At 45.7% G+C, this 27,638-nt stretch overlaps 1 protein-coding gene across 1 annotated transcript in view; it reads left to right on the forward strand.

Annotated features, from left to right (window-relative positions):
- Positions 1-27,638, forward strand: part of nek9 (NIMA related kinase 9) — a 96,504-nt gene that overhangs the window by 16,703 nt on the left and 52,163 nt on the right. Inside the window, exons 6-10 of the mRNA XM_087989540.1 lie at positions 6,187-6,318; positions 7,764-7,874; positions 8,021-8,085; positions 12,242-12,292; positions 26,674-26,866. Of these exons, the coding sequence (XP_087845666.1) occupies positions 6,187-6,318; positions 7,764-7,874; positions 8,021-8,085; positions 12,242-12,292; positions 26,674-26,866 (552 nt within the window). The remainder of the gene's footprint in view (positions 1-6,186; positions 6,319-7,763; positions 7,875-8,020; positions 8,086-12,241; positions 12,293-26,673; positions 26,867-27,638) is intronic.

A 27,638-nucleotide genomic window follows, 5' to 3' on the forward strand; every position in this document is an offset into this window, starting at 1 on the left:
AGGAGAATCGACGTTTCGGGCATAAGCCCTTCTTCAGGAATGAGGAAAGTTTGTCCAGCAGGCTAAGATAAAAAGTAGGGAGGAGGGACTTGGGGGAGGGGCGTCGGAAATGCGATAGGTGGAAAGAGGATATATTTCCCTCCCCTCCCCTATCAGCATTCCGTAAAGACCACTCCCTCCATGACTCCCTCGTCAGATCCACACCCCCCACCAACCCAACCTCCACTCCCGGCACCTTCCCCTGCAACCGCAGGAGGTGCAAGACTTACACCCACACCTCCCCCCTCACCTCCCTCCAAGGCCCCAAAGGAAACTTCCATATCCACCACTGATTCACCTGCACCTTCACACACATCATCTATTGCATCCTCTGCACCCGATGTGGCCTCCTCTATATTGGGGAGACAGGCCGGCTACTTGCGGAACGTTTCAGAGAACACCTCTGGGACACCCGGACCAACCAATCCAACCACCCTGTGGCTCAACACTTCAACTCCCCCTCCCACTCCACCAAGGATATGCAGGTCTTTGGACTCCTCCATCGCCAGACCACAGCAACACGACGGTTGGAGGAAGAGCGCCTCATCTTCCGCCTAGGAACCCTCCAACCACAAGGGATGAACTCGGATTTCACCAGTTTCCTCATTTCCCCTCCCCCCACCTTGTCTCAGTCTAATCCATCGAACTCAGCACCGCCTTCCTAACCTGCAATCTTCTTCCTGACCTCTCCCCCCCACCCCAGTCTGACCTATCACCCTCACCTTGACCTCTTTCCACCTATCACATTTCCGATGCCCCTCCCCCAAGTCCCTCCTCCCTACTTTTTATCTTAGCCTGCTGGACCAACTTTCCTCATTCCTGAAGAAGGGCTTATGCCCGAAACGTCGATTCTCCTGTTCCCTGGATGCTGCCTGACCTGCTGCGCTTTTCCAGCAACACATTTTCAGCTCTGATCTCCAGCATCTGCAGACCTCACTTTCTCCTTCTGCTTCTGATGCTGTGACTGAGTGAGCCCAGTCCAATGTGAGTGACTGATAGGGCATCAGCTTCAGATGCAACATCTCCACTCTATAGACACACACCAGACATTAGCCCCAGCCCAGGATAGGGGCTGCCTTTCAACTACCCAATCAGTAGAAGGCCCAGATACAGACTGTGATCCAGCCTGTCTCTCCTCAGACATTGACTGTGATCCAGTCTGTCCTCTCCGGACACGGACTGTGATCCGATCAGTCTCTCCCTGACACAGACTGTGCTCTAGAGTCCCCCCCCCCAACAAGGGCTGTGATCCAGTCTGTCTGTCTTCAGACACGCACTGTGATCCGGCCTATCTCCCCCAGACAACAGTATTTTGTTTTTGTCCGCATTTTCCTACATACCATTCCAACAGCCAAGTATTTGCCTCCTTGTCTAACCTGGGTATATCCCTCTGTGGACTCGTGTGATCCTCATCTTCGCAGCTACTTTCATCATCTGTAAACACGGCAATAGGGTATTCACTTCTGTCAGATTTTAGTTCTCATAATTCCTTAGTGACTTTTCCCTGGAGATTGTAAATATTGGAAGATCCTTCCTCACTTTTATCTCCTGATTTATAATTATTTCTGAGATGTGATTTGTACCCCTTGTTGTAAGCATAGTTACAAAGTAGCAGCTCAGTTCATTTGCTTGGCTCTTATTCATTATTAATTCACCAGAATCACTATCTAGAGGGCTAACACTCTTTTTTTACAGTTTGCCTGTTAAAAGACCTGTAGATGTTTTTATGTATCTATATATTTTGCCTTCATCCTGGAACTTCTCCCTCCTTTGAAGTCCTTGTTATTTTTTAAATACTGTCCAATGTTCAGACCATACGAAAGAGGAACAGGAGGAGGCTGTTTTGCCCCTCGAGCCTGCTCTGCCATTTGTTAACATTGTAGTTGATCAGACATTCCTCACATCCACGTTCCTTCCCCTTTTCCTGTAGCCCTTGATTCCTGACTGATCAAGAATCTGCCACAGCATTAAATATACAGAAGGACTGTGCCCCCACAGCTTTCTGTGGCAAGGAGTTCCAAAGACCCTCAACCCTCTGAAGAAGAAAGTCCTCTTCATCCGTGGAGTCGCAGGTAGATAGGATAGTGAAGAAGGCGTTTGGTATGCTTGCCTTTATTGGTCAGAGTATTGAGTACAGGGGTTGGGAGGTCATGTTGTGGCTGTACAGGACATTGGTTAGGCCACTGTTGGTATAGTGTGCGTAATTCTGGTCTCCCTGCTATAGGAACGATATTGTGAAGGGTTCAGAAAAGATTTACAAGCGTGTTGCCAGCGTTGGAGGGTTTGTGCTATAGGGAGAGGCAGAATAGGCTAGGGCTATTTTCCCTGGCATATCGGAGGCTGAGGGGGTGACCTTATAGAAGTTTATAAAATCATGAGGGGTATGGATAGCCAATGTCTTTTTCCCTGACGTGAGGGAGTCCAAAATTAGAGGGCATAGTTTAAGATGAAAAGAGAAAGGTTTAAAAGGGACCTAAGGACAACCTTTTCACACAGAGAGTGGTGCGTGTATGGAATGAGCTGCCAGAGGAAGTGGTGGAGGCTGGTACAATGACAACATTGAAAAGGCATCTGGATGGGTATAGGAATAGAAAGGGTTTAGAGGGATATCAGCCAAATACTGGTAACTGGGACTAGATTAACTTAGGGTATTTGGTCAGCATGGACGAGTTGGACCAAAGGGTCTGTTTCCATGCTGTACAGCTCTATGACTCAATCTCAGTTTTTAAATCTGCAGGTGCAGCAGGCAGTAAAAGAGGCAAATGGGATGTTGGCCTTCACTGTGAGAGGGTTTGAGTCCAGGAGCAGGGATGTGCTGTTGCAGTTGTACAGGGCCTTGGTGAGCCCACACCTAGAATACTGTGGGCAGTTTGGGTCTCCGTTTCTGAGGAAGGATGCCCTTGCTCTCGAGGGAGTACAGCGAAGGTTTCCCAGGCTGATTCCAGGGGATGGTGGGACTGACGTATAAGGAGAGATTGACTCGGTTAGGATTGGTTTTGCTGCAGTTCAGATGACTGAGGGGAGATCTTGTAGGAAATTATTACATTCCAACAGGGGAAAGAATAAAAGGGAACCTGAGGGGCAACCTTTTTTACACAGAGGGTGTTGTGTATATGGAATGAGCTGCCAGTGGAATGTTTAAGGCAGGTGCATCAAGAACATTTAAAAGGCATTTGAACAAATACATGGATAGGAAAGGTTTAGAAGGATATGGGCCAAATGCAGGGGAACGGGGTTAGTGTGGATGGACCATTTTGGTCGGCATGGACCAATTTGGGCTAAGGATCTGTCGCAGTGCTGTAAGACTCTAGGACAAGACAGGGTAGATGTAGAGAGGACATTCCCAATGGTGGGTGTGTCCAGAACCAGGTTTCACAGTCTGAATGGACCATTTAATTTGAAGATGAGGAGGCATGTCTTCACTCAAAGAGTGGTTAGCCTGTGGAATTCATTACCATGGGAAGGAGTTGATACCAAAACATTGAATATATTCAAGAGGCAGTTAGGTATACCACTTGGGGCGAATGGGATCAAAGAGAAAGCTGTATTAGGCTGTGACTTGGACAATCAGCCATGATCGTGAGGAAAGACTGAGCAGGCTGGAAGGGCCGAATGGCCTCCTTCCGCTGCTGTCATCTATATTTCTGTGTTACATTGGCGCCCCTTTATTTTGAGACAATGCCTCTGGTCCCAGACTCTCCCATGAGGGGAAACATCCTCTCAGCATTGACCCTGTCATGGCCCTTAAGAATCCGATGTGTCTTAACCTCTCGTTCTTCTGAATTCCAGTGAGTAGAATCCCAACTTGTTTATTCTTTAATCCCTCCGTCCCAGGGATCACCCCAGTGAACATTCTCTGAACTGCCTTCAATGAAATGATATTTTTCTTAAATAAGGGGACCAACCCGAAACTGCTCACAGTGCTCCAGGTGTAGTCTCCCCAACACCTTTACAGTTGCAGTAAGACTTCCCTACTCTTATACTCCAACCCCTGTGAAATGCCTTAATGTTGCAGCTGCCTGCAATTCCTCTCCTTTTAAATAATATTCTGTTCTTCTGTTCTCCATTCCTACCTGCTAGTCATCTGTCTAGAATTATGCATTTTTTTCTTTCAATTTTATACAATTTTTAGCTTACTTAGTCAGCCATGGATGGCAGGAAGTGTAAAAAAGCAAGAGTATTACATAAATGGAGAATGACTGCAGAATTCTGAGGTGCAGAGGGATTCATGTGCTCTCACATATGAATCGCAAAATGTTAGTGTACAGGTCCAGTATAAAATCAAGAGGGCTAATGGACAGTTATCTTTTATTACAAGAGGAATTGAACAGAAGTATAAGGATGTCCTGCTTCAGTTATTCAGCGCTTTGGTAAGATCACATCTTAAATATTGTGTGCAGTTCCTTCTGTAAGAAATAGTATAACTACATTGGAGGTGGTTCACTGATTAGAGGAAGTTTACTCGATGATACCTAGAATGTGCGGGTTGTTTTATGGTCATGGGTTAGACAGACTGAGCTTGCGTTGAAGGGTATATTGATTGAAGTGTCTCAGATCCTGAATGGTCTTGACAATGTGGATGTGGAAAGGACGGTTCCTCCTGTGGGTCAGCCCAGAACTAGGGGGCAGTATTTAAAATGAGGGGTTGTCCTTTCAGGACAGGGATGAGAGTGTTTTCTCTGAGAGGAAACCTGGGTGATATGTTTCTTAACCCCATTCTCCTGTCATAACTCTTGATGCCCTTACTAATCAAGAACCCATCCATCTCTGTCTTAAATACACACAATGACCTGGCTTCCACAACCCTCTGCAGCAATGCATTCCAGCCTCTGGCTGAAGAAATTCCTCCTCATCTCAGTTCTGAAAGGTTGTCTCTTCACTCAGGCTGTGTCCCTAGGTCCCAGGTTCCACTAGTGGGAGAGACATCTTCTCCATGTTTCACTGTATTCTGTAAGTTTAAATCAACCTCCCCATATCCTTCTAAATTCCATCGGTTACAAACTCAGAGTCCTGAACAGCTATGCATTATGACAAACCATTCATCCACGGATTAATTCTTGTGAACCTTCTCTGGTCCCTTTCCAACATCAGCACATCCTTCCTTAGATATGGGGCCCAAAACTGCTCCCAATGTTCCAAATACAGAACGACCAGAGTGTTGTTTTCAGCTTCAGCAGTACATCCCTGTTCTTGTATTCCAGCCCTGTTGAAATGAATTAGGAGAAAGTGAGGTCTGCAGATGCTGGAGATCAGAGCTGAAAATGTGTTACTGGAAAAGTGCAGCAGGTCAGGCAGCATCCAAGGAGCAGGAAAATCAACGTTTCAGGCATGAGCTGTTCAGGACTCTGAGTTTGTAACCGATGGAATTTAGAAGGATATGGGGAGGTTGATGTCCTGAATAACTTTGTGAATGAAACACACAGAACAGAATAAAGAACCCTTACGGAACTCAGTCTATCCAAACAAGACTTAATTATGCTTCTCTGAATATACAAAACAGTCTCAATAAGCAAACCCCTGAAACACAGTAAAAACCCCTGAAACAAAGTCTTACAGGTCGAAATTAGAAGGGCAGTAGGAGAGAGAGTCTAGCAGCCTGTTCACACAGCCCACAACTGAACTTCTAACTAGTTCTGGACTGAACTACTCAGCTGGAGAGCTGGCCACATCCCCTTGACTTATATAGGTTACTTCTTAAGACATAATTGCTTTGGCTGAAAGACTCATCTGTTTATGTCTAAACAAAAAGGCCTTCCATCTCGGGACCAAACCCAGCTGTTTCGGAGCCCGGCCTGTTTACGATCCCTCTGAAAAACCCAAGGACACCTTAGCCTTGAGAAAAGGACCAGCTTTGTGACACTTTTCCTTTTGAGTCTTTCTCTCTTTGCTGGGTTGTGTAGCATCTCTAAGTGTCTTCCACCACGTCTCTCCTGACCTCTCGTTTAATCCCATTTAAACTGTGGTGCAAACAGAACTGTGGGAGATGATGTGATTTCATAAAACATTGTGAGTAATCGCACATGTACAGGTGAACTAGAAAAAATGTTTTCCCTGGAATGGAGGTGCTGATATTGGTATCGGTGAGTCTGAGCTGGGGTTCTGACCAGTGTGTTCTGTAGTCTGGCTGATACGTGTGTCTCTCTGCAGTGTGTCGGGACTCCATATTACATGTCACCAGAACTTTGCCAAGGGGAGAAGTATAATTTCAAATCGGATATCTGGGCAGTCGGCTGTGTGCTGTTCGAACTACTGACCCTCACACGCACCTTTGATGCAACGGTATGAACCTCAACGATCTGTGTCCTGCCTGCAATCCACATCCTTCTGCTCCCATTGAGTAGGAGGCCAGTGTGTGATATTGATTTCACACTCAGTCCCATCTGTTCCTGCTATCCATGCCAACTCCCCCACTCAACCTTCACTCAGCTCCTTTCAATCCACCCACTTGCCAACACCCCAACCTCAATCTCCCACCTGAACCCTTTCTCTCTCTCTTCCCCCCCCCCCCCCCCCAACCCCGACCCAGAGTGTCAACTTGCAATGCCCTACATCCCTCCCCCTGCCACAAACTTCGCAGACCCCACCCCTTTAAGCCCCCTGCTCCTTGCACCACTCCTGAACCACCCATCTCTACTACTCTATTCGCATCTCCCTCTGTCTGCCTCTTCCCTCCCTGCCCAGCCACCCTTTCTCTGCTTCCGGCCTATTTTCCCACTTTCCTGGTGTTACCAACCACGCTCCCTCCCCCCCCCCCTCTCTCCTGCCGGTGGTGTCCTGCTTTCCCCCTTCCGCCACCCCCTTTCCTGCACTCTTGGCACTGTCTCCCACTCTGCCCCTCACCAGCACCCCCTCCCACTCCCTGGGCAGCACGGTGGCACAGTGGTTAGCACTGCTGCCTCACAGCACCAGAGACCCGGGTTCAACTCCCCCCTCAGGCGACTGACTATGTGGAGTTTGCACATTCTCCCCGTGTCTGTGTGGGTTTCCTCCCACAGTCCAAAGATGTGTAGGTCAGGTAAATTGGCCATGCTAAATTGCCTGTAGTGTTAGGTGAAGAGGTAAATGTAGGGGAATGGGTCTGGGTGGGTGGACTTGTTGGGCCGAAGGGCCTGTTTCCACACTGTAAGTAATCTAATCTCCCCTGCCTACCGTGCATGCCCCACCCCTCTCTTCTGCTCTCTGCCCTCTCTCCCACCCTACCCCTTCCCTCCCACCCTCCCTCTCACTCCTCTCTCTCCCTCCCCCCTCTCCCCCCTCTACCCTCCTCGTCCCTACTTTCCCCATTCTCTCCCACCCTCCCTCAGTCTCCTCCCCCAACTCTCTCCGCACCCCCCCACCATCCCCCCTCATTCCTCTCTCCCGCTCCCCCACTCCCCCCTCATTCCTCTCTCCCGCTCCCCCACTCCCCCCTCATTCCTCTCTCCCGCTCCCCCACTCTCCCCTCATTCCTCTCTCCCGCTCCCCCACTCCCCCCATCCGCACTTCCTCCCTTTCATTTACTCACTCTCTCCTCTTTGCTCTCCCCCACCGCACCTCTCTCTGACTCCACCTGTCTTTACCCTCCTTTCTCACACTCACTCTTTCACACTGTTTTCCTTTCCATCCCTGCCTTTTACCTTTCTCTGCCACCCTGTCTCACCTGCCCTTTATTTTCCAGTCCTCTCTTTCCCCTTTCCTCCCTTGTGCTGATCACTGTACTGATGTTATATGTTTCTGCTTCCCAGAATCCGCTGAATCTTTGTGTGAAGATAGTGAAGGGAACGCGTACAATGGATGTGGATCCCACTGTATATAGTGAGGCCATGCGCTCTATAGTCTTGGAGTGTTTGGACCAGGTGAGCTTGATATACACACCTGCATCTACTCAGGGTTTGTCATGCCCCTTGGTGTAGGCGGGTGCCTGTTGGTGTACATGTGGTGCCCCTTGCTGAGTACATGTTGGCCCTTGATGTGCCCATCGCTGTCTCTTTCTCTGTTTCAGGATCCAGGGAAGAGACCGACAGCCAATGACATCCTGAACCAACCAATCATCGACAGCCAGCGTGCGTGAGTTCCTTGGTGACTTGGCCCAGTGTATTCAGACTGTAAGGGGACAGAGGGCAAGGAGTGAACAGATAGGAGGCAAAGGGAGGGGGCAGTGAAAGCACTGTCGCTGAGTTAATCCTGAAATTCCCTTTTTAAGGACATTGTGGGTCAAACCACATCACATAGCAGTTCAAGAAGGCAGCTCACCCCCACCTTCTCAAAGGACAACTAGGGACGGGCAATAAGTGCTGGGCCCAGCCAGCAACTGCCATGTCCCCCCAAGTGAATATTAAAAGAAATTGGAAAAGCTGCATTTGGTCTCCGTTAACAGCAGGGGTTCAAATCTTATTTAGATGGAGTTTCTGGTCCAGATATTATTTCAACTTGCTAATACCAACTTGCACCCCATTGATTACTGGATTCCCATGTATCAGTCACTTGCACACACAATACCCTCGATTAACGCAGGATAGGCAGTTACTTAGTTACACGGCCTCAAGGATCTCAGAGAATATAGCACTGAAATCCCAATCATTTATATAGACCATGAACAACTTTGGCTCTAGCTGTGATCCTGATTCTGTTGTTTACTTCTCCATCATTTCCCTGTTCTCCATTACAAATTCACCTGTTCCTGACTGACATGAACTTGCATTGGTCTTTCTTAATATTTTCCTTTTCACAACAAAAAAGTGACTGTTACAGTCAGCTTTAATATGCCTTCCCGGTTTGCACTCATGTCATTTTTCCCTTTCTTTATCAGTTTCTTGATCCTTCTTTGCTGGATTCTAAAATGCTTTGAATCTTCAGGCTTAAATGAACCTTCTGAACAGAAATCCAAGTGGTTTACAGGTGCTGCCAGACCTGCTGAGCTTTTCCAGCAGCTTCTGTTTTTGTTTCTGATTTACAGCATCCACAGTTCTTCTAAGCCACTTGTTTGATTGAAAAAGTCATGTTTTGTTAGCCACAGTTGAACCATCTTTCCTGTTGGGTTTTTGTGTCTTGGGTGAATGTGTATTTGTTGTAGACAATTTAATGGAGGGTGTTGGTGAGACCACACCTGGAGTACTGAGGCAGTTTTGCTCTCTTTGTATCAGGAAAAGTATAATTTCATTGGATGCAGTCAGAGAATGTTCGCCAGGGATGATCCCTAGTACTGAGAGATTGTTTTATGAACAGATATTAGGCAGGTTGAACTCTACTCATTGGAATTTCAAACAAGAGGTGATCTCATTGAAACATATGGAATTTGTAAGGGGCTTGACAGGGTAAATGTTGAGAGAATTCATTCATTCACAATGTGAGGGTATCACTGACTTGGCAGCATTTTATTATCCATCTGTGTTTGTTCAGAGAGTGCTTTAGAGTTAACCACATTGCTGTGGGTCTCGAATCACTTGTGGTCCAGACGAGGTAAGGATTGCAGTTTCCTTCCCTAGAGGATATTAGTGAACCAGATGTTTTTTTTCAGATAGACGACGTTGGATTCATGATCATCATGAGACTATTAATTCCTGAATTTTATTGAATTCAAATTTCACCATCTGCCATGGCAAGATTCGAACCAGGTCCCCAGAGCATTACCTGGGCCTCTGGATTAAGAGTCCAGCGATAATACCACAAGGCAGTTGCCTCACCTCATGGCGAGTCTAGGGCCAGGGGGCACAGACTCGGATTAAAGGGGGTGCCAGTTTAAGACTGAGATGAGGAGGAATTTCTTCTCTGAGGGCTGACAGTCCTTGGAACCCATTATCACAGAGAGCTGTGGGGGCACAGTCCTTGTGTACATGTAAGGCTGAGATAGATTCCTGATCAGTCAGGGAATCAGGGGTTACGGGGAAAGGACAGGAAGTGGACATAGGAACATTGGATCAACCATGATCCTATTGAATGGTGGAGCAGGCTCAAGGGGCCGAATGGCCTACTCCTGTTCCTATTTTTTATTGTCTTAAATACTAGCCTTTGTCTGTCTACCGTTAACTCTTTTATTGTATTTTTCCAATCCATCAGAGACAACTTACCCCTTATAGCTTCAGTTTGTCTTGTTTAAGTTTAAGACCTGAACTTCAGAATGAGCAATATTGTTTTCAGGTTTCATTTAAAATTCTTTTGTGTTATGGTTAGTATTTCCAAAAATTCTCTTTTACAACAGGGTTAATAATTAACCCTTGCTCTTTACTTGATATCAAATCAAAATAGCCCGTTCCCTAATTGATTTCTTAATGTACTGTTCCAGAAACCCATCTTGTACATATTCCAGGAAGTAATCTCTACAGCAATGCTGTTAACATGGTTAACCCACTCTATATATATATATATATATATATATATATCTAAATTGAAGTCACCCATTGTTTATTGTCCATCTGGCATGCATCTCTACTTTCTTGATTTTTTTTAACTTGGGCCCAACATTACTACTGCACTTTGGTAGCCTTGAGAAACAGCCGCCCCTTGCTATTTCATAGCTTCACCCAATCTCAATCCTAAGGCCGTCTCTCAGTATTGGACTGATCCCATCCCTTATTAGGATTGCTATCTCACCTCTTTTTCCTCTTTGTCCATCCTTTCTTGAATGTTCTGTTCCTAGTTTGTTGCCACTCTTGTGTAATGGCAGTTAGATCGATTTGTACCTTCTAACATGCTGTGAGTGCTGCATGTGTACAGATAGAGTACTCTTACTTTGTTTTTGAAGCATTATTCCATATTCTGATCATATTTGATGCTTGCCTTCACTTTATCTGTTTCCAATTTCACTTCCCCTCACTGTCCTGTCCCCTACGACCACTACATACTATTTTGCTCCCCAACTTTAGTGGTTTCCTGTACCATGGTCATTTAGCTCATCCACCCTGCAGCCTCCACTCTCATCCAAGCTGAAAGAGCCTCAACTCTGTTGGAGCATTGCAAAGACTGAGGCTACTAGCCTCTGGGTCCTCACAAGGCACATTCACCTCTCCCTGACTACTGACTAAATTATAAGACCTTATCCTGAGGGCTGTGACTGCCTTCTGGTACGTAATATCCAGGTAGTGTTTCCCCTGATGTACTCAGCCCCCAGCTCAGTGACTCTGAGTCAATGCAGACACAGTCAAACATAGTGCTGACTTGTTTGCCCTGAATCACAAGAGCATTCAGAAGTGCTCAAATGTAGTGGCTGTGGTGCATCATCATTTCAGACAACCTTGAGGTGTCTTAGTTAATTAGATAATTATTTTCAATTTTCTTTTACTTTTCATTTTCATATATTTTGTTAACATTACCATCAGCTCCTGTAATATTTTAAACTTTCGGAATAACATAGACCTTAACCATTTACCAGACACTTAGTAAGTAAATGGGAAATTAAGTTGCAATGATATAATAAGTTACCAGTGGATATGGATGGCTTAGGTGAATGGGCCCAAATCTAGCAGATGGAGAGGAAATGTAGATTACTTCAGGACAAAGGATCTAGGAGTCAGGGAAAGCTAGGATGCAGGTACAGCAGGTAATAACGATAGCAAATGGAAGTTTGGCATTTTTTGCTAAAGGAATGGAGTATAAAAGTAGGGAAACGTTATTGCAATTGTACAGGACATCCGTGAGGCCACATTGGAGTCCAGTGTACAGTTTTGATCCCTTTACTAAAGGAGGGTTGTAATTTTATTGGAGACAGTTCCGTGAGGGTTCACTTGGTTAATTCCAGAGATGGAATGCTCGTCTTATGGGAAAAGATTGTCCAGGTTAGGCAGATAGTACAGTTTAGAAAGACGAGTGGAGATCTAATTGAGACATAGAAAGGATGTTTCTGCATGTGGGTCAGTCTAGAATGAGAGGTCATAGTTTTAGGGTAAGGGGGAGCAGATTTAAAACCGGGATGAAGAGAAATTGGTTCTGTCAAAGGGTCTGTGGAATTCACTGTACCAAATTGCAAAGGATGTTAGGACATTGAGTAAGGAGGAGATAGACAACATCTGTCCGCTCGCTATCACCCATCTTCCCCTTTACCACCATCTCGTCTCTCAACCCTTCCCTTCATCCATTTCCATCTCTTCTTTGCTGTTTTGATCTCATCTCTCGTCTCACCTCACCCCTCCCATCTTTCCCTATCACTCGAGCTTGCTCTCCCACTGGAATGGAGACATATTGTGGATCGTCTTTTCTTCACAGCCTGACTGTCTCCTCTTGTTTCCAGGTCAATGGAGGACAGAGTTACTCAATTGAATGGATCAGCACGTAAAACCAGGTGAGTTTGTTTGAATTTGTTCATGGGATGTAGGCAATAACCAGGAGAACATTTAAAATATAGAACGTTACAGCGCAGTACAGGCTCTTCGGCCCTCGATGATGCGCCGACCTGTGTAACCAATCTGAAGCCCATCTAACCTACACTATTCCATTTTTATCCATATTTCTATCCAATGACCATTTAAATGCCCTTAAAGTTGGTGAGTCTACTACTGTTGCAGGCAGTGCATTCCACACCCTTCCTACTCTCTGAGTAAAGAAATTGCCTCCGACATCTGTCCTATATCTATCACCCTTCAGTTTAAAGCTATGTCCCCTCGTGCTAGCCATCACCATCCGAGGAAAAAGGCTCTCACTGTCCACCCGATCTAACCCTCTGATTATCTTGTACATCTCAATTAAGGCACCTGTTAACTACCTTCTCTCCAACGAAAACAGCCTCAGTCCTTCAGCCTTTGCACGTAATACCTTCCCTCCATACCAGGCAACATCCTAGTAAATCTCCTCTGAACCCTTTCCAAAACTTCCACATCCCTCCTATAATGCGGTGACCAGAACTGTACACGATACTCCAAGTGTGGCCGCACCAGAGTTTTGTACAGCTGCAGCATGACCTCATGACTCCAAAACGCAGTCCTTCTACCAATAAATGCTTCCACACCGTATGCCTTCTTAACAACCCTATCAACCTGGGTGTCAACTTTGAGGGATCTATGTATATGGACACCGAGATCTCTTTGTTCATGTATACTACCAAGAATCTTACCATTAACCCAGTACTCTGCATTCCTGTTACTCCTTCCAAAATTAAACACCTCACACCTTTCCGCATTAAACTTCATTTGCCACCTCTCAGCCCAGCTCTACAGCTTATCCATGTCCCTTTGTAACCTACAACATCCTTCAGCACTATCCAAACTCTACAGACCTTAGTGTCATATGCAAATTTACTAACCCATCCTTCTGTGCCCTCATCCAGGTCATTTATAAAAATGACAAACAACAGTGGACCCAAAGCAGATCCTTGTGGTACGCCACTAGTAACTAAACTCCAGGATGAACATCTTCCATCAACCACCACCCTCTGTCTTCTTTTAGCGAGCCAATTCTGATCCAAACCGCGAAATCCCCCTCAATCCCATGCCTCCGTATTTTGTGCAGTAGCCTACCGTGAGGAACCTTATCAAACACCTTACTGAAATCCATATACACCACATCAACCGCTTTACCCTCATTCACCTGTTTGGTCACCTTCTCAAAGAACTCAATAAGGTTTGTGAGGCACGACCTACCCTTCACAAAACTATGTTGACAATCCCTAATCAACTTATTTGTTTCTAGATGATTTTAAATCCTATCTCTCATAATCTTTTTCAACACTTTACCCATAACCAAAGTAATGCTCACTGGTCTATAATTACCAGGGTTGGCTCTACTCCCCTTCCTGAACAAGGTAACAACATTTGCTATCCTCCAGTCTTCCAGCACTATTCCTGCAGACAGTGATGACATAAAGATCATTCCTGATGAAGGGCTTTTTCCCGAAACATTGATTTTCCTGCTCCTCAGGTGTTGCCTGACCTGCTGTGTTTTTCTAGCACCACTATAATCTAGACATAAAGATCAAAGCCAAAGGCTCTGCAATCCCCTCCCTGGATTCCCAGAGAATTCTAGGATAAATAATCACATCCAGCCCAAGGGATTTACCTATTTTCACACATTCCAGAATTGCTAACACAACCACCTTGTGAACTTCAATCTCATCTATCGAGTAGCCTGTACCTCCGTATTCTCCTCAACAACATTGTCTTTTTCGAGTGTAAAAACTGACAAAAAATATTCATTTAGCGCTTTCCCATCTCTTCTGGCTTCATGCACAGCTTTCCACTACTGTCCTTGATTGGCCCTAATCTTAACCTAGTCATTCTTTTGTTCCTGATATACCGATGAATTTATTATTCATCCATAATTGGTCAAAAGGGCATGTAAGAATCAACTACATTTATGTGGGTCTGGAGTTACATGTTGACGAGACCAGGTAAGCATGGTGGATTTCCAACCTGAAACAGCATTAAGGAAGTAGATGAGTTTTAATGACAATCAACAGTGGTTAAATGGTCACCATTAGGCAAGTTTTTAAATACACATTTTTATTGAATTAAAATTCCACCACCTTCCATGATTCGAATCCATGTCGCAGAGCATAAGCCTGGGTTTCTGCATTGCTAATCCTGTGATACTATCCCAGCACAACTGCTTCCCCCAAATTGAGAGGACCACCCCTTCAGTAGAGAAACAAAATTCTTTTGAGACCATCACTCTGTAAAATGTACTGACTCTCACTGGGGTACGGGGTCTCCCTCCCTCTCCTGAAGGGGCTGACTCTCACTGGGGTACGGGGTCCCCCTCCCTCTCGTGAAGGGGCTGACTCTCACTGGGGTACGGGGTCCCCCTCCCTCTCCTGAAGGGGCTGCTCTCACTGGGGTACGGGGTCCCCCTCCCTCTCGTGAAGGGGCTGACTCTCACTGGGGTACGGGGTCGCCCTCCCTCTCCTGAAGGGGCTGACTCTCACTGGGGTATGGGGTCCCCCTCCCTCTCCTGAAGGGGCTGACTCTCACTGGGGTACGGGGTCCCCCTCCCTCTCGTGAAGGGGCTGACTCTCACTGGGGTAAGGGGTCCCCCTCCCTCTCCTGAAGGGGCTGACTCTCACTGGGGTACGGGGTCCCCCTCCCTCTCCTGAAGGGGCTGACTCTCACTGGGGTACGGGGTCTCCCTCCCTCTCCTGAAGGTGCTGACTCTCACTGGGGTAAGGGGTCCCCCTCCCTCTCCTGAAGGGGCTGACTCTCACTGGGGTACGGGGTCCCCCTCCCTCTCCTGAAGGGGCTGACTCTCACTGGGGTACGGGGTCTCCCTCCCTCTCCTGAAGGTGCTGACTCTCACTGGGGTACGGGGTCCCCCTCCCTCTCCTGAAGGGGCTGACTCTCACTGAGGTACGGGGTCCCCCTCCCTCTCCTGAAGGGGCTGACTCTCACTGGGGTACGGGGTCCCCCTCCCTCTCCTGAAGGGGCTGACTCTCATTGGGGTACGGGGTCCCCCTCCCTCTCCTGAAGGGGCCGCTCTCACTGAGGTACGGGGTCTCCCTCCCTCTCCTGAAGGGGCTGCTCTCACTGAGGTACAGGGTCTCCCTCCATCTCCTGAAGGGGCTGCTCTCACTGGGATACGGGGTCTCCCTCCCTCTCCTGAAGGGGCTGGCTCTCTCTGGGGTACGGGGTCTCCCTCCCTCCCTCCCCTGAATGGGCTGACTCTCACTGGGGTACGGGGTCCCCCTCCCTCTCCTGAAGGGGCTGGCTCCCTCTGGGGTACGGGGTCTCCCTCCCTCCCTCTCCTGAAGGGGCTGACTCTCACTGGGGTACGAATTCTTTAGATAATAATTTAGGGATTGTCCAAGAATAATATTTTTAACAATAAGCAAAACCTAATTAACTCTGTTAGAAATGATAGTCCAGACGATGTGTGGTTCTTGCATGATGTGGGAGCTAGTGGATTCCACTTGGATTAGAAACTGGCTTTCTGAAAGAAGGCAGCGAGTGGTGGTTGATAGAAAATATTCAGCTTGGAGTCCAGTTACTAGTGGTGTGCCACAAGCATCTGTTTTGGAACCACTGCTGCCTGTCATTTTTATAAATGACTAAGCTGCAGGCATAACATAGGTGGATGGATTAGTAAATTTGCAGACAACACTAAAGTCACTGGAGTGGTGGACAATGTGGAAGAATGTTACAGGTTGCAGGGGGACTTGGATAAACTGTAGAATTGGACTGAGAGGCGGCAAATGGAGTTCAATGCAGCTAAATGTGAGGTGATGAACTTTGGGAAGAATAACAGGAAGGCAGAGTACTGGGTCAATGGAAAGATTCTTGGTAGTGTGGATGTGCAGAGGGATCTTGGAGTCCATGTACATAGATCCCTGAAAGTTGCCACCCAGAAGGATAGTGCATACAGTGTATTAGGTTTCATTTGTAGAGGGTTTGAGTTCCGGAACCGGAATATCATGTTCAACTATACAAAACGCTGGTGTGGCCACACTTGGAATATTGTGTACAGTTCTGGTCCCCATATTTCAGGAAGGATGTGGAAGCATTGGAAAAGATGCAGAGAAGATTTACCAGGATGTTGCCTGGTCTGGAGGGAAGGTCTTATGAGGAAAGGCTGAGAGACTTTAACCTCTCCTCATTGGAAAGAAGAAGGCTAAGGGGGGACTTGATGATCAGAGGATTAGATAGGGTAAACAGTGAGAGTCCTATTTCTAGGATGATGACGTCAGCGTGTACGAGGGGGCATAACTATAAATTGAGGGGTGATAGATTTAAGACAGATGTCAGAGGCAGGTTCTTTACGCAGAGAGTGGTAAGGGCGTGGAATGCCCTACCTGCTAATGTAGTCAACTCAGCCATATTAGGGAGATTTAAACAATCCTTAGATAAGCACATGGATAATGATGGAATAGTGTAGGGGGACAAGCTGAGAATAGTTTGCAGCTCGACGCAACATCGAGGGCTGAAGGGCCTGATCTGTGCTGTATTGTTCAATGTTCTAAGTCACTGAGACCTTGTCTGCAGCTCGAGGATGAGCTGGAAGCCAAGATTCAGACTGCGGTACATCTGGGAGGAGGAGGGTTACCTTGACGCTGTGTTCCGGGCAGTCACATCCTGTAGCTTAAATATTTCACATTTAGCTGCTAGTCAAGTATGGGAGCATGTGACAACACATGAGGCAGGGAGAGTGTTCCTGAATGTGTCATTGGAAGAGCCTCACCTCTTGGCCTTGTTCAACAGGTGTGAGGTACTTGCTCCCTGTGTGGCTGAGGAAGGAGTCTGCAGGGCGAATGGTCAAAATCCCTGCACCGTGGTCCATGCAAAACAAAGGGAAATGATAGTGGTAGGGTATTCCTTAATTAGTGGTCAAGATACCATAGTTTCTGAGCAGGATTGAGAAGCCTGCCTGATGTGTTGCCTATCTAGTAGGTGAAGTACATCTAGAGTAGGCTTGAAAGGATACTGGGGAGAGAGGGGGAGGATCCAGTTGTTGTGGTCCATGTTGGCACCAGCAACATAGGCAAGAGTAGGCAAAGGTCCTGTTTGGGGAATATCCAGAATTAGGGACAAAATTAAAAACAGGACCTCCAAAGGTTGTAATCTCTGGATTATTAATTGAGCAAATTGGCAAAGAGATAAGATCAGGGAAGTAAACAGTTGGCTAAAGGAATGGGTGGGAAAGAGGGGTTCGATTTCATACGGCACTGCCATCCGTATTGTGACAGGAGGGACCTGTACCCTCAGGACAAGTTCCACCTGAACCGATCTGGGATTAGGATCCCAGTGGAAAGGTGATATAGGATGATTGCACGGACTTTAAACTAGTTAAAGTGGGGGAGGGCTCAGGAGAGATTAATAAAGTTTCTAGAACAAGTAGTAGGATAGAATATGGAAAGCGCCAAGAATGTAATCTCAGGCAAAGCCGATAATGAACAACTTTGAGAAAGGGGGCAGTCAGTGCAGGATTGAAGTACGTGCAGTTTGCACAACAAGGTGAATGAGTTTATAGTGCAGATTTACATTGGGTACCATATTGTGAGTATCACAGAGATGGAGTTGAAGAACATCAGGGCTGAGCTCTAAATGTCCATAGATATGAGTCCTCTTGCAAGGACAGACAGAGAGGATGGGGTTGCCTTGCTTGTAAGAGATGAAATTAAGTTAATAGCGAGAAGTGGTATAGAGTCAGAGGTGTGTAATCTGTGGGGTAGAGTTAAGGAACCACAAAAGGAAAAAGACTCTGATGGGGGATATGTACAAGCCTCTAGCAGTAGTCCGAATGTGGAGAAGAAAATAAATCATGAGATAGAAAAGGCATGTAATAAAGGCATGATTATAATAATAATGGGGGGATTTAAACCTGCAGGAGGAATAGGAAGGTCAAGTTGGTTGGAGATCCCAAGGAAAGGAATTTGTGGAATGTCTGCAAGATATTAGTAAGTTTTGTGAAGATTTGTAGTTCAGTTTGCAGTTCTGGATGTATGTTTACTTGCTGTGAGCTGGAAGGTTTGTTTTCAGTTGTTTCGTCACCACACTAGGTAATATCAGTGAGTCTCTGGATGAAGCACTGCTGATATGGCCCACTTCTTATTTATGTGTTTAGTTTCCTTGGGTTGGTGATGTCATTTCTTGTTCTTTTTCTCAACTGGCGGTAAATGGGATCCAAGTCAATGTGTTTGTTGACGGAGTTCTGTTTGGAATGCCAAGCTTCGAGGAGTTCTTGTGCGTGTCTCTGTTTGGCTTGTCCTAGGATGGATGTGTTGTCCCAGTCGAAGTGGTGTCCTTCCTCATCTCTATGTAAAGATACTAAATGTATCAACAAACACATTGACTTGGATCCCATTTAGCACCCCTTGAGAAAAATAACAGGAAAATGACATCACCACAGGAAATGACATAACCAACTCATGGAGACCTAAAGACATAAGTAAAAAGCAGGCCATCCCACCAGTGCTTCACCGGAGGCTGTCTGATGATGTTACCTAGTATGCGTTTGCAAGATATTTTAGAGCAGTTTGTGGTAGTGCCCAGTAAGGAGCAGGCAATTCTGGATTGGGTGCTGTGCAGTGGGGCAGACTTGATTAGGGAGCTTAAGGTTTCGGAACTTCTAGAGGGCAGTGACCATAATATGATAGAATTTCCCCTGTAGTTTGAGAGGGAGAAGCCAGAATCAGGTATTACAATTGAGTAAAGGAACTGCAAAGACATGAGGGAGGAACTGGCCTGAGTTGATTGGAAGAGAGCCTAGCAGGGAAGATGGTGAAGCAGCAAAGGCAGGAGTTTCTGGGGTAATTCGGGAGGCACAGGAAACATTCATCCCAAGGAAGAAGAAACATGCTAAGGGGAGAATGAGGCAACTATGGTTGACAAGGGAAGTCAGAAACAGCATAAAAGCAAAAGGGAAGGCACACAATGTAGTGAAGATTAGTGGGAAACCAGGGAATTGGGAAGCCTTTAAAAACTAGCAGAGGATAATGAGAAAAGCAATAAGCAGGAGAAGATGAAATATGAGGGTTAGTTAGCTAGTAATATGAAATAAGATTGCAAGAATTTTTTAGATGTCTAGAGGGTAAGAGGGAGAAAAGAGTGGATGTTCAAAGTTTGGGTGAAGATTTGTAGCTCGGGTGCTCGTTGTTGTGGTTCTGTTCGCCGAGCTGGAAATTTTTGTTGCAAACGTTTCGTTCCCTGTCTAGGTGACATCCTCAGTGCTTGGGACCCTCCTGTGAAGCGCTTCTGTGGTGTTTCCTCCGGAATTTATAGTGGCCTGTCCCTGCCGCTTCCGGTTGTCAGTTTCAGCTGTCCGTTGTAGTGGCCGGTGTATTGGGTCCAGGTCCAGACAACGGAACGAGGACATGCCGCAACCCAAAGGACTAGCCACACTACCATACATCAGGAGCATTTCAGAACTGACAGCCAGACTGCTGCGACCACTAGGACTTATAACAGCACACAAACCAACAGCCACCCTCCGACAACAACTCACCAGAACGAAGGACCCGATACCCAGCATGAGCAAAACTAATGTAGTGTACAAAATCCCATGCAAGGACTGCACTAATCACTATATAGGACAAACAGGAAGACAGCTAACAATCCGCATACATGAACATCAACTAGCCACGAAATGACATGACCAGCTATCCTTAGTAGCTACACACGCAGACGACAAGCAACATGAATTCAACTGGGACAACGCTTCCATCATAGGGCAAGCCAGACAGAGAACAGCCAGGGAATTCCTAGAAGCATGGCATTCATCCACAAACTCCATCAACAAACACATCGACCTGGACCCAATATACCGGCCACTACAGCGGACAGCTGAAACTGACAACCGGAAGCGGCAGGGACAGGCCACTATAAATGCCGGAGGAAACACCACAGAAGCGCTTCACAGGAGGCTCCCAAGCACTGAGGATGTCACCTAGACAGGGGACGAAACGTTTGCAACAAAAACTTCCAGCTCGGCGAACAGAACCACAACAACAGAAAAGAGTGGATTTTGAAACACTGGAAAATGGTGCTCGAGTAGTGGTGATGGGGAATAAATAAATAGCGCAGGAACTGAATATGCACTTTGCATAGTTTTCACAGTGGAAGACACCAGCAACATACCAGTACAGAGGGCAGAGGTGAGTGTAGTGACCATCAGTAAGGAGAAGGTGCTGGGAGGCTTCAAGGTCTGAAGTTGGATAAATCACCCAGACCAGATGGTCTGCACCCCAGAGTTTCAAATCATAGAATCCTTACTGTGTGGAAGCAGCACATTTGGCCCATGCAGTCCACTCTGAACTTCTGAAGAGAATCCCACCCAGACCACTCCCTAACCCTATTCCCCCATAACTCAACATTTCGCAAAGTCAATCCACCTAGCTTGCATATCCCTGAACACTATGGGTAATTTCCCATGACAATCCACCTAACCTGCACATCTGTGGATAGTGGGAGGAAACCGGAGCACCCGGAGGAAACCCACACAGACACTGGGAGAATGTGCAAACTCCACACAGACAGTCGCCTGAGGGTAGAATTTAACCCAGGTTCCTGGTGCTGTGAGGCAGCAGTGCTAACCACTGAGCCGCCATGCCACCCCAAGGTGATAGTTCGAAAGGAGATAGCAGAGGAAAATACAGAAGTATTGGTGGTGATCTTTCAGGAATCACTAGAGTTAGGAAGAGTCCTAGAGGACTCAGGTTGGCCTGACCCTCATCATTGGTAAGATTTGGAATCTGTTATTAAGGATGAGATTGTGGAGTACTTGTGAGCACATGGTAAAATAGGGCTGTGTTAGCATGACTTCATCAAGGGGAGGGCTGACAAATCTGTTAGAATTCGTTGAGGTCGTAATGAGAAAGTTAGACAAAGAGTCAGTGGACAAGTTATGTTTGGATCTCCAGAAAACCTTTGACAAGGCACTGCACAGAAGACTGCTAAGTAAGATAAAAGCCTGTGGTATTAAGGGTCAAGATACTGTCATGGATGGAGGATTTGCTGACCTGGAGAAGGCAGAGTGTGGCGTTAAAGGGGCATGGCAGCCAACAGCTAGTGGATTTCTACAGAGATCACTGTTGAGACTGCAAGTATTCAGGTCATACATTAGCAATCTGGAAGAAGGAACTGAAGTTTGCAGATGACACAAAGACAGGTGGAGGCCCAGGTAATGTTGAGGAGGTGAGGCTGCAGAAGGACTTGGACAGGGAGGAGAGTGGGCAAAGGAGTGGCAGATGGAATACAATGTGAGGTTATGCACTTTGGCAGGAATCATAGAGGTGTAGATTATTTTATAATCGGGAAAGACTTTGGACATCTGAAGCATAAAGGGACTTGGGAGTCCTTAAGGATTCTCTTAAGGTTAACATGCAGGTTCAGTTGGCAGTTAGGAAGGCAAATGTAATTTTAGCATTCGTCTCAACACTAAGAAGGTACTGCTAAAGCTATAGAAGGCTCTGTTAGACTGTATTTGGAATATTATGACCAATTTTGGACCCGCATCGAAGGAAGCAAATGCTGGTGGTTTTTCTTATAAGGAGTGGTTGAGGACTCTGGGTCTGTACTTGGAGTTTTGAAGAATAATGGAGGATCTGATTGAAACTTAACAGAATACTGAGAGGTCTGGATAGAGTGGATGTGGAGAAGCTGTTTCCAATAGTAGCAGAGACTAGAACCTGAGGGTTCAGCCTCAAGGGTGAAGGGACAACCCTTTTGAACTGAGATGGGGAGGAATGTCTTCAGCCAGAGGGTGGTGAATCTGTGGAACTCATTGCCACAGAAGGTTGTGGAGGCCAAGTCATTGAGTGTATTTAAGACAGAGCTTCTTGATTAGTAAGGGATCAAAGATTATGGGGTGAAAGCAGGAGAATGGAGATGAGAAATATGTCAGCCATGGGTGAATGGTAGAGCAGACTCGATGGGTTAAATGACCAAATTCTGCTTCGATGTCTCTCCTCAGGTGCTGAATCTACCTTGGGTATTTGTCTCCTACGCTCAATTCTGTTATTATCGAACATACCTCCCATTTTCCCAAAGTAAGCGGGGCACAGCACTGAGTGATTATTATTGTTGGAGATATGATCTTGGTCAGACTGTCTGTTTCGTCTGCATGCAATTCTTGCACATGGCTCTTGAGCATATTATTGCCCACCCCCGTATTGTTGAATGCATGTTCCAGGTTATTGACAGACATCTGGGGCGGCACGGTGGCACAGTGGTTAGCACTGCTGCCTCACAGCGCCAGAGACCCGGGTTCAATTCCCGCCTCAGGCGACTGACTGTGTGGAGTTTGCACATTCTCCCCGTGTCTGCGTGGGTTTCCTCCGGGTGCTCCGGTTTCCTCCCACAGTCCAAAGATGTGCAGGTCCGGTGAATTGGCCATGCTAAATTGCCCATAGTGTTAGGTAAGGGGTAGATGTAGGGGTATGGGTGGGTTCCGCTTCGGCGGGGCAGTGTGGACGTGTTGGGCCGAAGGGCCTGTTTCCACACTGTAAGTAATCTAATCTAAGTAATCTAATCTAATCTAATCTGTTAAATGTGTGTGTTGTTCAGTCCTATGACCCAGGCTTGTGTCCATATATGAGTTAAAGGTCAAACAGCAGGGATTTAAAATGGAGGTGATTGTGGTGTTGGATAGGATGATAAAGCACTGTGACCAAATCAGATGCATCCAAGGGCACTGAAAACAGTAAGAGAGGTTTCAAAAGTCCAGGCTTTGTTCAGAAAAAGGTGCAAGGAAAGACCAAGCACTCTAGACCTTTCAGTTTGATGCTGGGAACTTTGGAAGGGATGGATCAGAAACGTTAGTGAGCTGGCAGTGCCTATGTCCTGGTAAGTTTTTTTTTTTAAATGGCAATTTGGAACAAAATTAAGTATCATTCGGACAAATTAGGTTGAATTATAGAAAGCCAGCAAGAGTTTCTTGGGGCAAATTGCTTTGAGTGAACTTGCTGGAGTTTTTTTGAAGACGTAACGGAGAGAGCTGACAAGGGTAATACTGATGATGTGATGTACGTGGATTTCCAAAAGGAAATGGATACAGTGTACATAACTTTTGCCAAGTTGTCTTTAAAATCACCTGTCTGGTACTAACTGCTTGCTTTGCTATCGACATCTGGGCCTGTTTGAACTGTCACTGGGTTGGAGAGGCGCTTGTTTTTATCTGGTTGCGTTGGATAGAAGCTTGCTCAGAACCAGCTGAATTGGAGGAAAGCCTGCTAAGGACAAACTGGCCAGCTTACCTCTCGCATTTCTCATAAGAAAAGCCTCTGTATCAGTCCAGGGTGAAACCTATTTGTTCTTTTGAAAGAGTGATTAAAATATTTCCTGAGCAAGCTGTGTTGACAAGAGTTCAAAGACAACTGTCTGTGATTAGTGATTTGACCACATGTGCCAGAACATCAGAGCAATAGATTCTGGAACATTCTATACTTTATCCATTTGCCTTCAAAAATAACTCATTCGCTCAAGACTTTTCTGAAAACCAATATCTGTGCAGAAAACTTTTTTCCCCTTTTTTTCATGAATAGTGCATTTGTCTTTGTGTGTGTGTGTCTGTTTTTGTGATATTTACAGAGATACGCCATTTTATTTCTACATCACATTGTGTATATTAATCAATTATTGCAACTACATTAACTGAGTTTTGTTTTGATAAATCAATAATTGTGTTTATTGAAAATCCTGGTTGATAGATCTTTCTGTTGAAAACTTCATATAAGTATTTAATTGCTCACTCCAGTAACTGGGAATAGAATTTTTATTTGATGTTGTGAACAGCTGTGTATGGGATTACAACAACAGTGCACTCTTTCAGTCTCGGTCAGATCAAGGCACAGTATTAATAGGGTCAGTTTGGTTTCTAATGAACGGTAACCCCTCGAAGGTGTTGATAGTGGGGGATTTAGTGATAATCCTGTCTTTGCTCGGCAAGAGGCAATATTTGGATTCTCTCCTTGGAGATGATCACCTTGTGTGGCACAAATATTGCTTCTTGCTTATCAGTCCAAACCTGGCTATTGACCAGGTCTTGCTGTATTTGGACATCAACTGTTTTACTGTCTGTGAGCTTGTGAATGGTACTGAATATTGTGTAATCATCAGCGAATATCCTCAATTATGACCATATGAGGTGTCCTGCAGCTGAGATAACTAATTGCCAAGAACCAAAAAACCATCTTAATTGGTTTTCAGTAAGACTCCAACCAGCAAAGGATATTCCCCAAATTCCAATAGACTCAGTGTTTGTTCGAGCTCCTTGATGTCACTCTTGGTTAAATGCTGCCTTGATGTCAAGAGCAGTCACTCTCACCTCACCTCTGGAACTCAGCTCTTCTCACTGTTTGAATCAAGGCTGCAATGAGATTAGGAGCTTAGTGGTTCCCTAAGTTTATTTAAGATTGCTGCACACCGATTTTTAATCAATAAGAGAATCATGGGTTATGGGAAAAGGTAAGCAAGTAGACCTGAAGATTTTCAGATCAGCCATGAATGTATTGAATAGTGGAGCAGACTGGATGGCTGAGTGACTTACCTCTGCTCCAGCATCTCATCCAGCAGCTTATGGTCTTGTGGCCTTTTGATCAAAAGACAACTGATAAGGTACCATACATTGGGCTACATAACCAGAGGCCATGGTGTTGGAGGTAGTTTATCAGAATTAACAGAAGATTAGCTAACTGATCAAAGATGAGCTAACTAATCAAAGATGAGCTAACTAACAGATGATTAGCTAACTAATAGAAGATTAGCTAACTAACAGAAGATTAGCTAACTGACAAGATTAGCTAACTGATAGAAGATGAGCTAACTAACAGAAGATGAGCTAACTAACAGACGATTAACTAACTAACAGAAGATAAGCTAACTAATAGAAGATGAGCTAACTAATAAAAGACAGATATTTGGCATAAAAGAGGCATTTTCAGGATGACAAACCTGTAACTAGTGGAATGCAGCAAGGACACAATCATTTGCTCTATTTATCCATGACTTGGATAAGGAAAATGAGTTCATGGATGGTCCAAAGCTGCATAAGAAGGCAAGTAGTATGGACATAATATGCAGAAAAACATAGACAGGCTAAATGAGTGGTCAAAAAAGAATTGACAGTTAAATATAATGTAGAAAAACGTGAGGTTATATGCTTCAGCAGGAAGAACAGCGGAACTAAGAAGAAATTCTAATAGGGAACAAATAATTTGCCCACCAGCTAAAGACATACTTTAGTTCTCTGTACACAAAGGAGGACACAAATAGCTTCCCAGAAATGTTGGGGAACAGACAGTATCATGAGAGGGAGGAACTGAAGGAAGTTAGTATTAGTAAGGAAATGATGTTAAGGGCAGCAGATAATTCCCGAGGGCCTGATATTCTACATTCCAAATGCTTAATGAAGTGGCCCTAGAAATACTGGATGCATTGGTCATTTTCTTCCAAGATTCTGCCGACTGTAGAACAGTCCTTACGCTTTGGAGAGTAGTTGATGTGGTAAGGTATTACAGGAATCAATGCAGCTGTTCACAAGATATATTAATGGCTGAGGTGAAGAAATTGAATGCAATATCTCAACATTTATAGATGACATAGAGCTGTGTGGGAGGAGTTTGGACAGGTTGAGTAGGCGAATGTATGGCAGATACAGTTTAATGTGGATGACTTTATGGTTATCCATTTTGGGAGCAAAAACAGGAATGCAAATTGAGAGAGGGGAATGTGTTGCGGCGATGAGGGAAGATAACTGTCTGACAATTGTTCCTTCGGAGAGCCAGCACAGACGCCATGGGTTGAATGGCCATTTCCTGTGCTGTTTCGATTCTATATCCACTGTTTGGCAGCATTGATTCATTGCTGAGCTGAAAATGTGTTGCTGGAAAAGCGCAGCAGGTCAGGCAGCATCCAGGGAACAGGAAGGGCTTATGCCCGAAACGTCAATTCTCCTGTTCCCTGGATGCTGCCTGACCTGCGCTTTTCCAGCAACACATTTTCAGCTCTGATCTCCAGCATTGCAGTCCTCACTTTCTCCTCCAGCATTGATTCATTGGTGAAGTCAGTGAGCAGCGTTTCTAGGTTGGGATCTGGAGGTAAGATTTGGGTTCTGGGCTAGCATCAGTGAGCATTCATTCAGAACATGCATCACAATTGAAAGGGTAGGCTTCAGGGTATGTAGGGTTGGGGTCAGGTACCTTTGGCTGGGATGAGACACTGTGGGTGTGCAGAGGTGCTGGAAGCATTCATTGTCTTATTGAGTTCCAGTTATATTCAGTTCTGATTGTTGTCTGTGTTTTTTGCTCAGATTGAATACACCTACAGACCCTCCCATTGCAGTGGTGACTAGTCAGTTCAGCGATGTTTATTACTGGGGCGGTGGAAAAGCCACGCCACAGAAACTGGACCTATTCAAGGGTGGACGCAGTGCACAGCAGGTCTGTGCCAGCAACACACATTTCGCTGTGATATCAGTGGAAAAGGAGCTATACACCTGGGCGGTGAGTACCATAGTGGGACGGAGAGGAGAGAAAGTGTCTTCAAAATCAGGTTGGACCTGGATAGAGTGAAAATGTTCCTGTGGGTTGAAGAACTTCAACACAGAGGGCACATCTTTTAAGGCGATCATTAAAACAGCATACAATGGGAAACTTTTCTGCAAACACAGCAAGTGGTTAGGGTCTGGAATGTACAGTGTATGTGGTGGAGGCAGGTCCATTCAACAGTCAAGCACTGAGATAGGGAGAGAGAAAGAATGGGATGCAGAGACTGGCAAACAGACTAGGTTAGAGGGACATATACATTGAGATAGAGGGTAATATACACTGGGATAGAGGAACATATAAACAGACTGGGATAGAGCAATGGATATTGGTTTGCTCACTGAGCTGGGAGTTTCATTTCCAGGGAAGCAATGGAGGAGATTGCAGAGCCATTGGCCTTGATTTTTATGTCCTCTTTGTCTACAGGAGTAGTGCCAGAAGACTGGAGGATAGCAAATGTGGTTCCCTTGTTCAAAAAGGGGAGTAGGGATAACCCTAGTAACTATAGGCCGGTGAGTCTCACTTCTGTTGTGGGCAAAGTCTTAGAGAGAATTGTAAGGGATAGGATTTATGCACATCTGGATAGGAATAATGTGATCAAGGATAGTCAGCATGGTTTTGTGAAGGGCAGGTCGTGCCTCACAAACCTTATTGAATTCTTTGAAAAGGTGACGAAGGAGGTTGATGAGGGGAAAGCGGTAGATGTGGTATATTTGGATTTTAGTAAGGC

This window comes from Chiloscyllium plagiosum, unplaced genomic scaffold (genome assembly GCF_037043375.1).
Source record: "Chiloscyllium plagiosum isolate Xiang-an unplaced genomic scaffold, Cpla_swu_hap1 HiC_scaffold_8, whole genome shotgun sequence".
NCBI lineage: Eukaryota > Metazoa > Chordata > Chondrichthyes > Orectolobiformes > Hemiscylliidae > Chiloscyllium > Chiloscyllium plagiosum.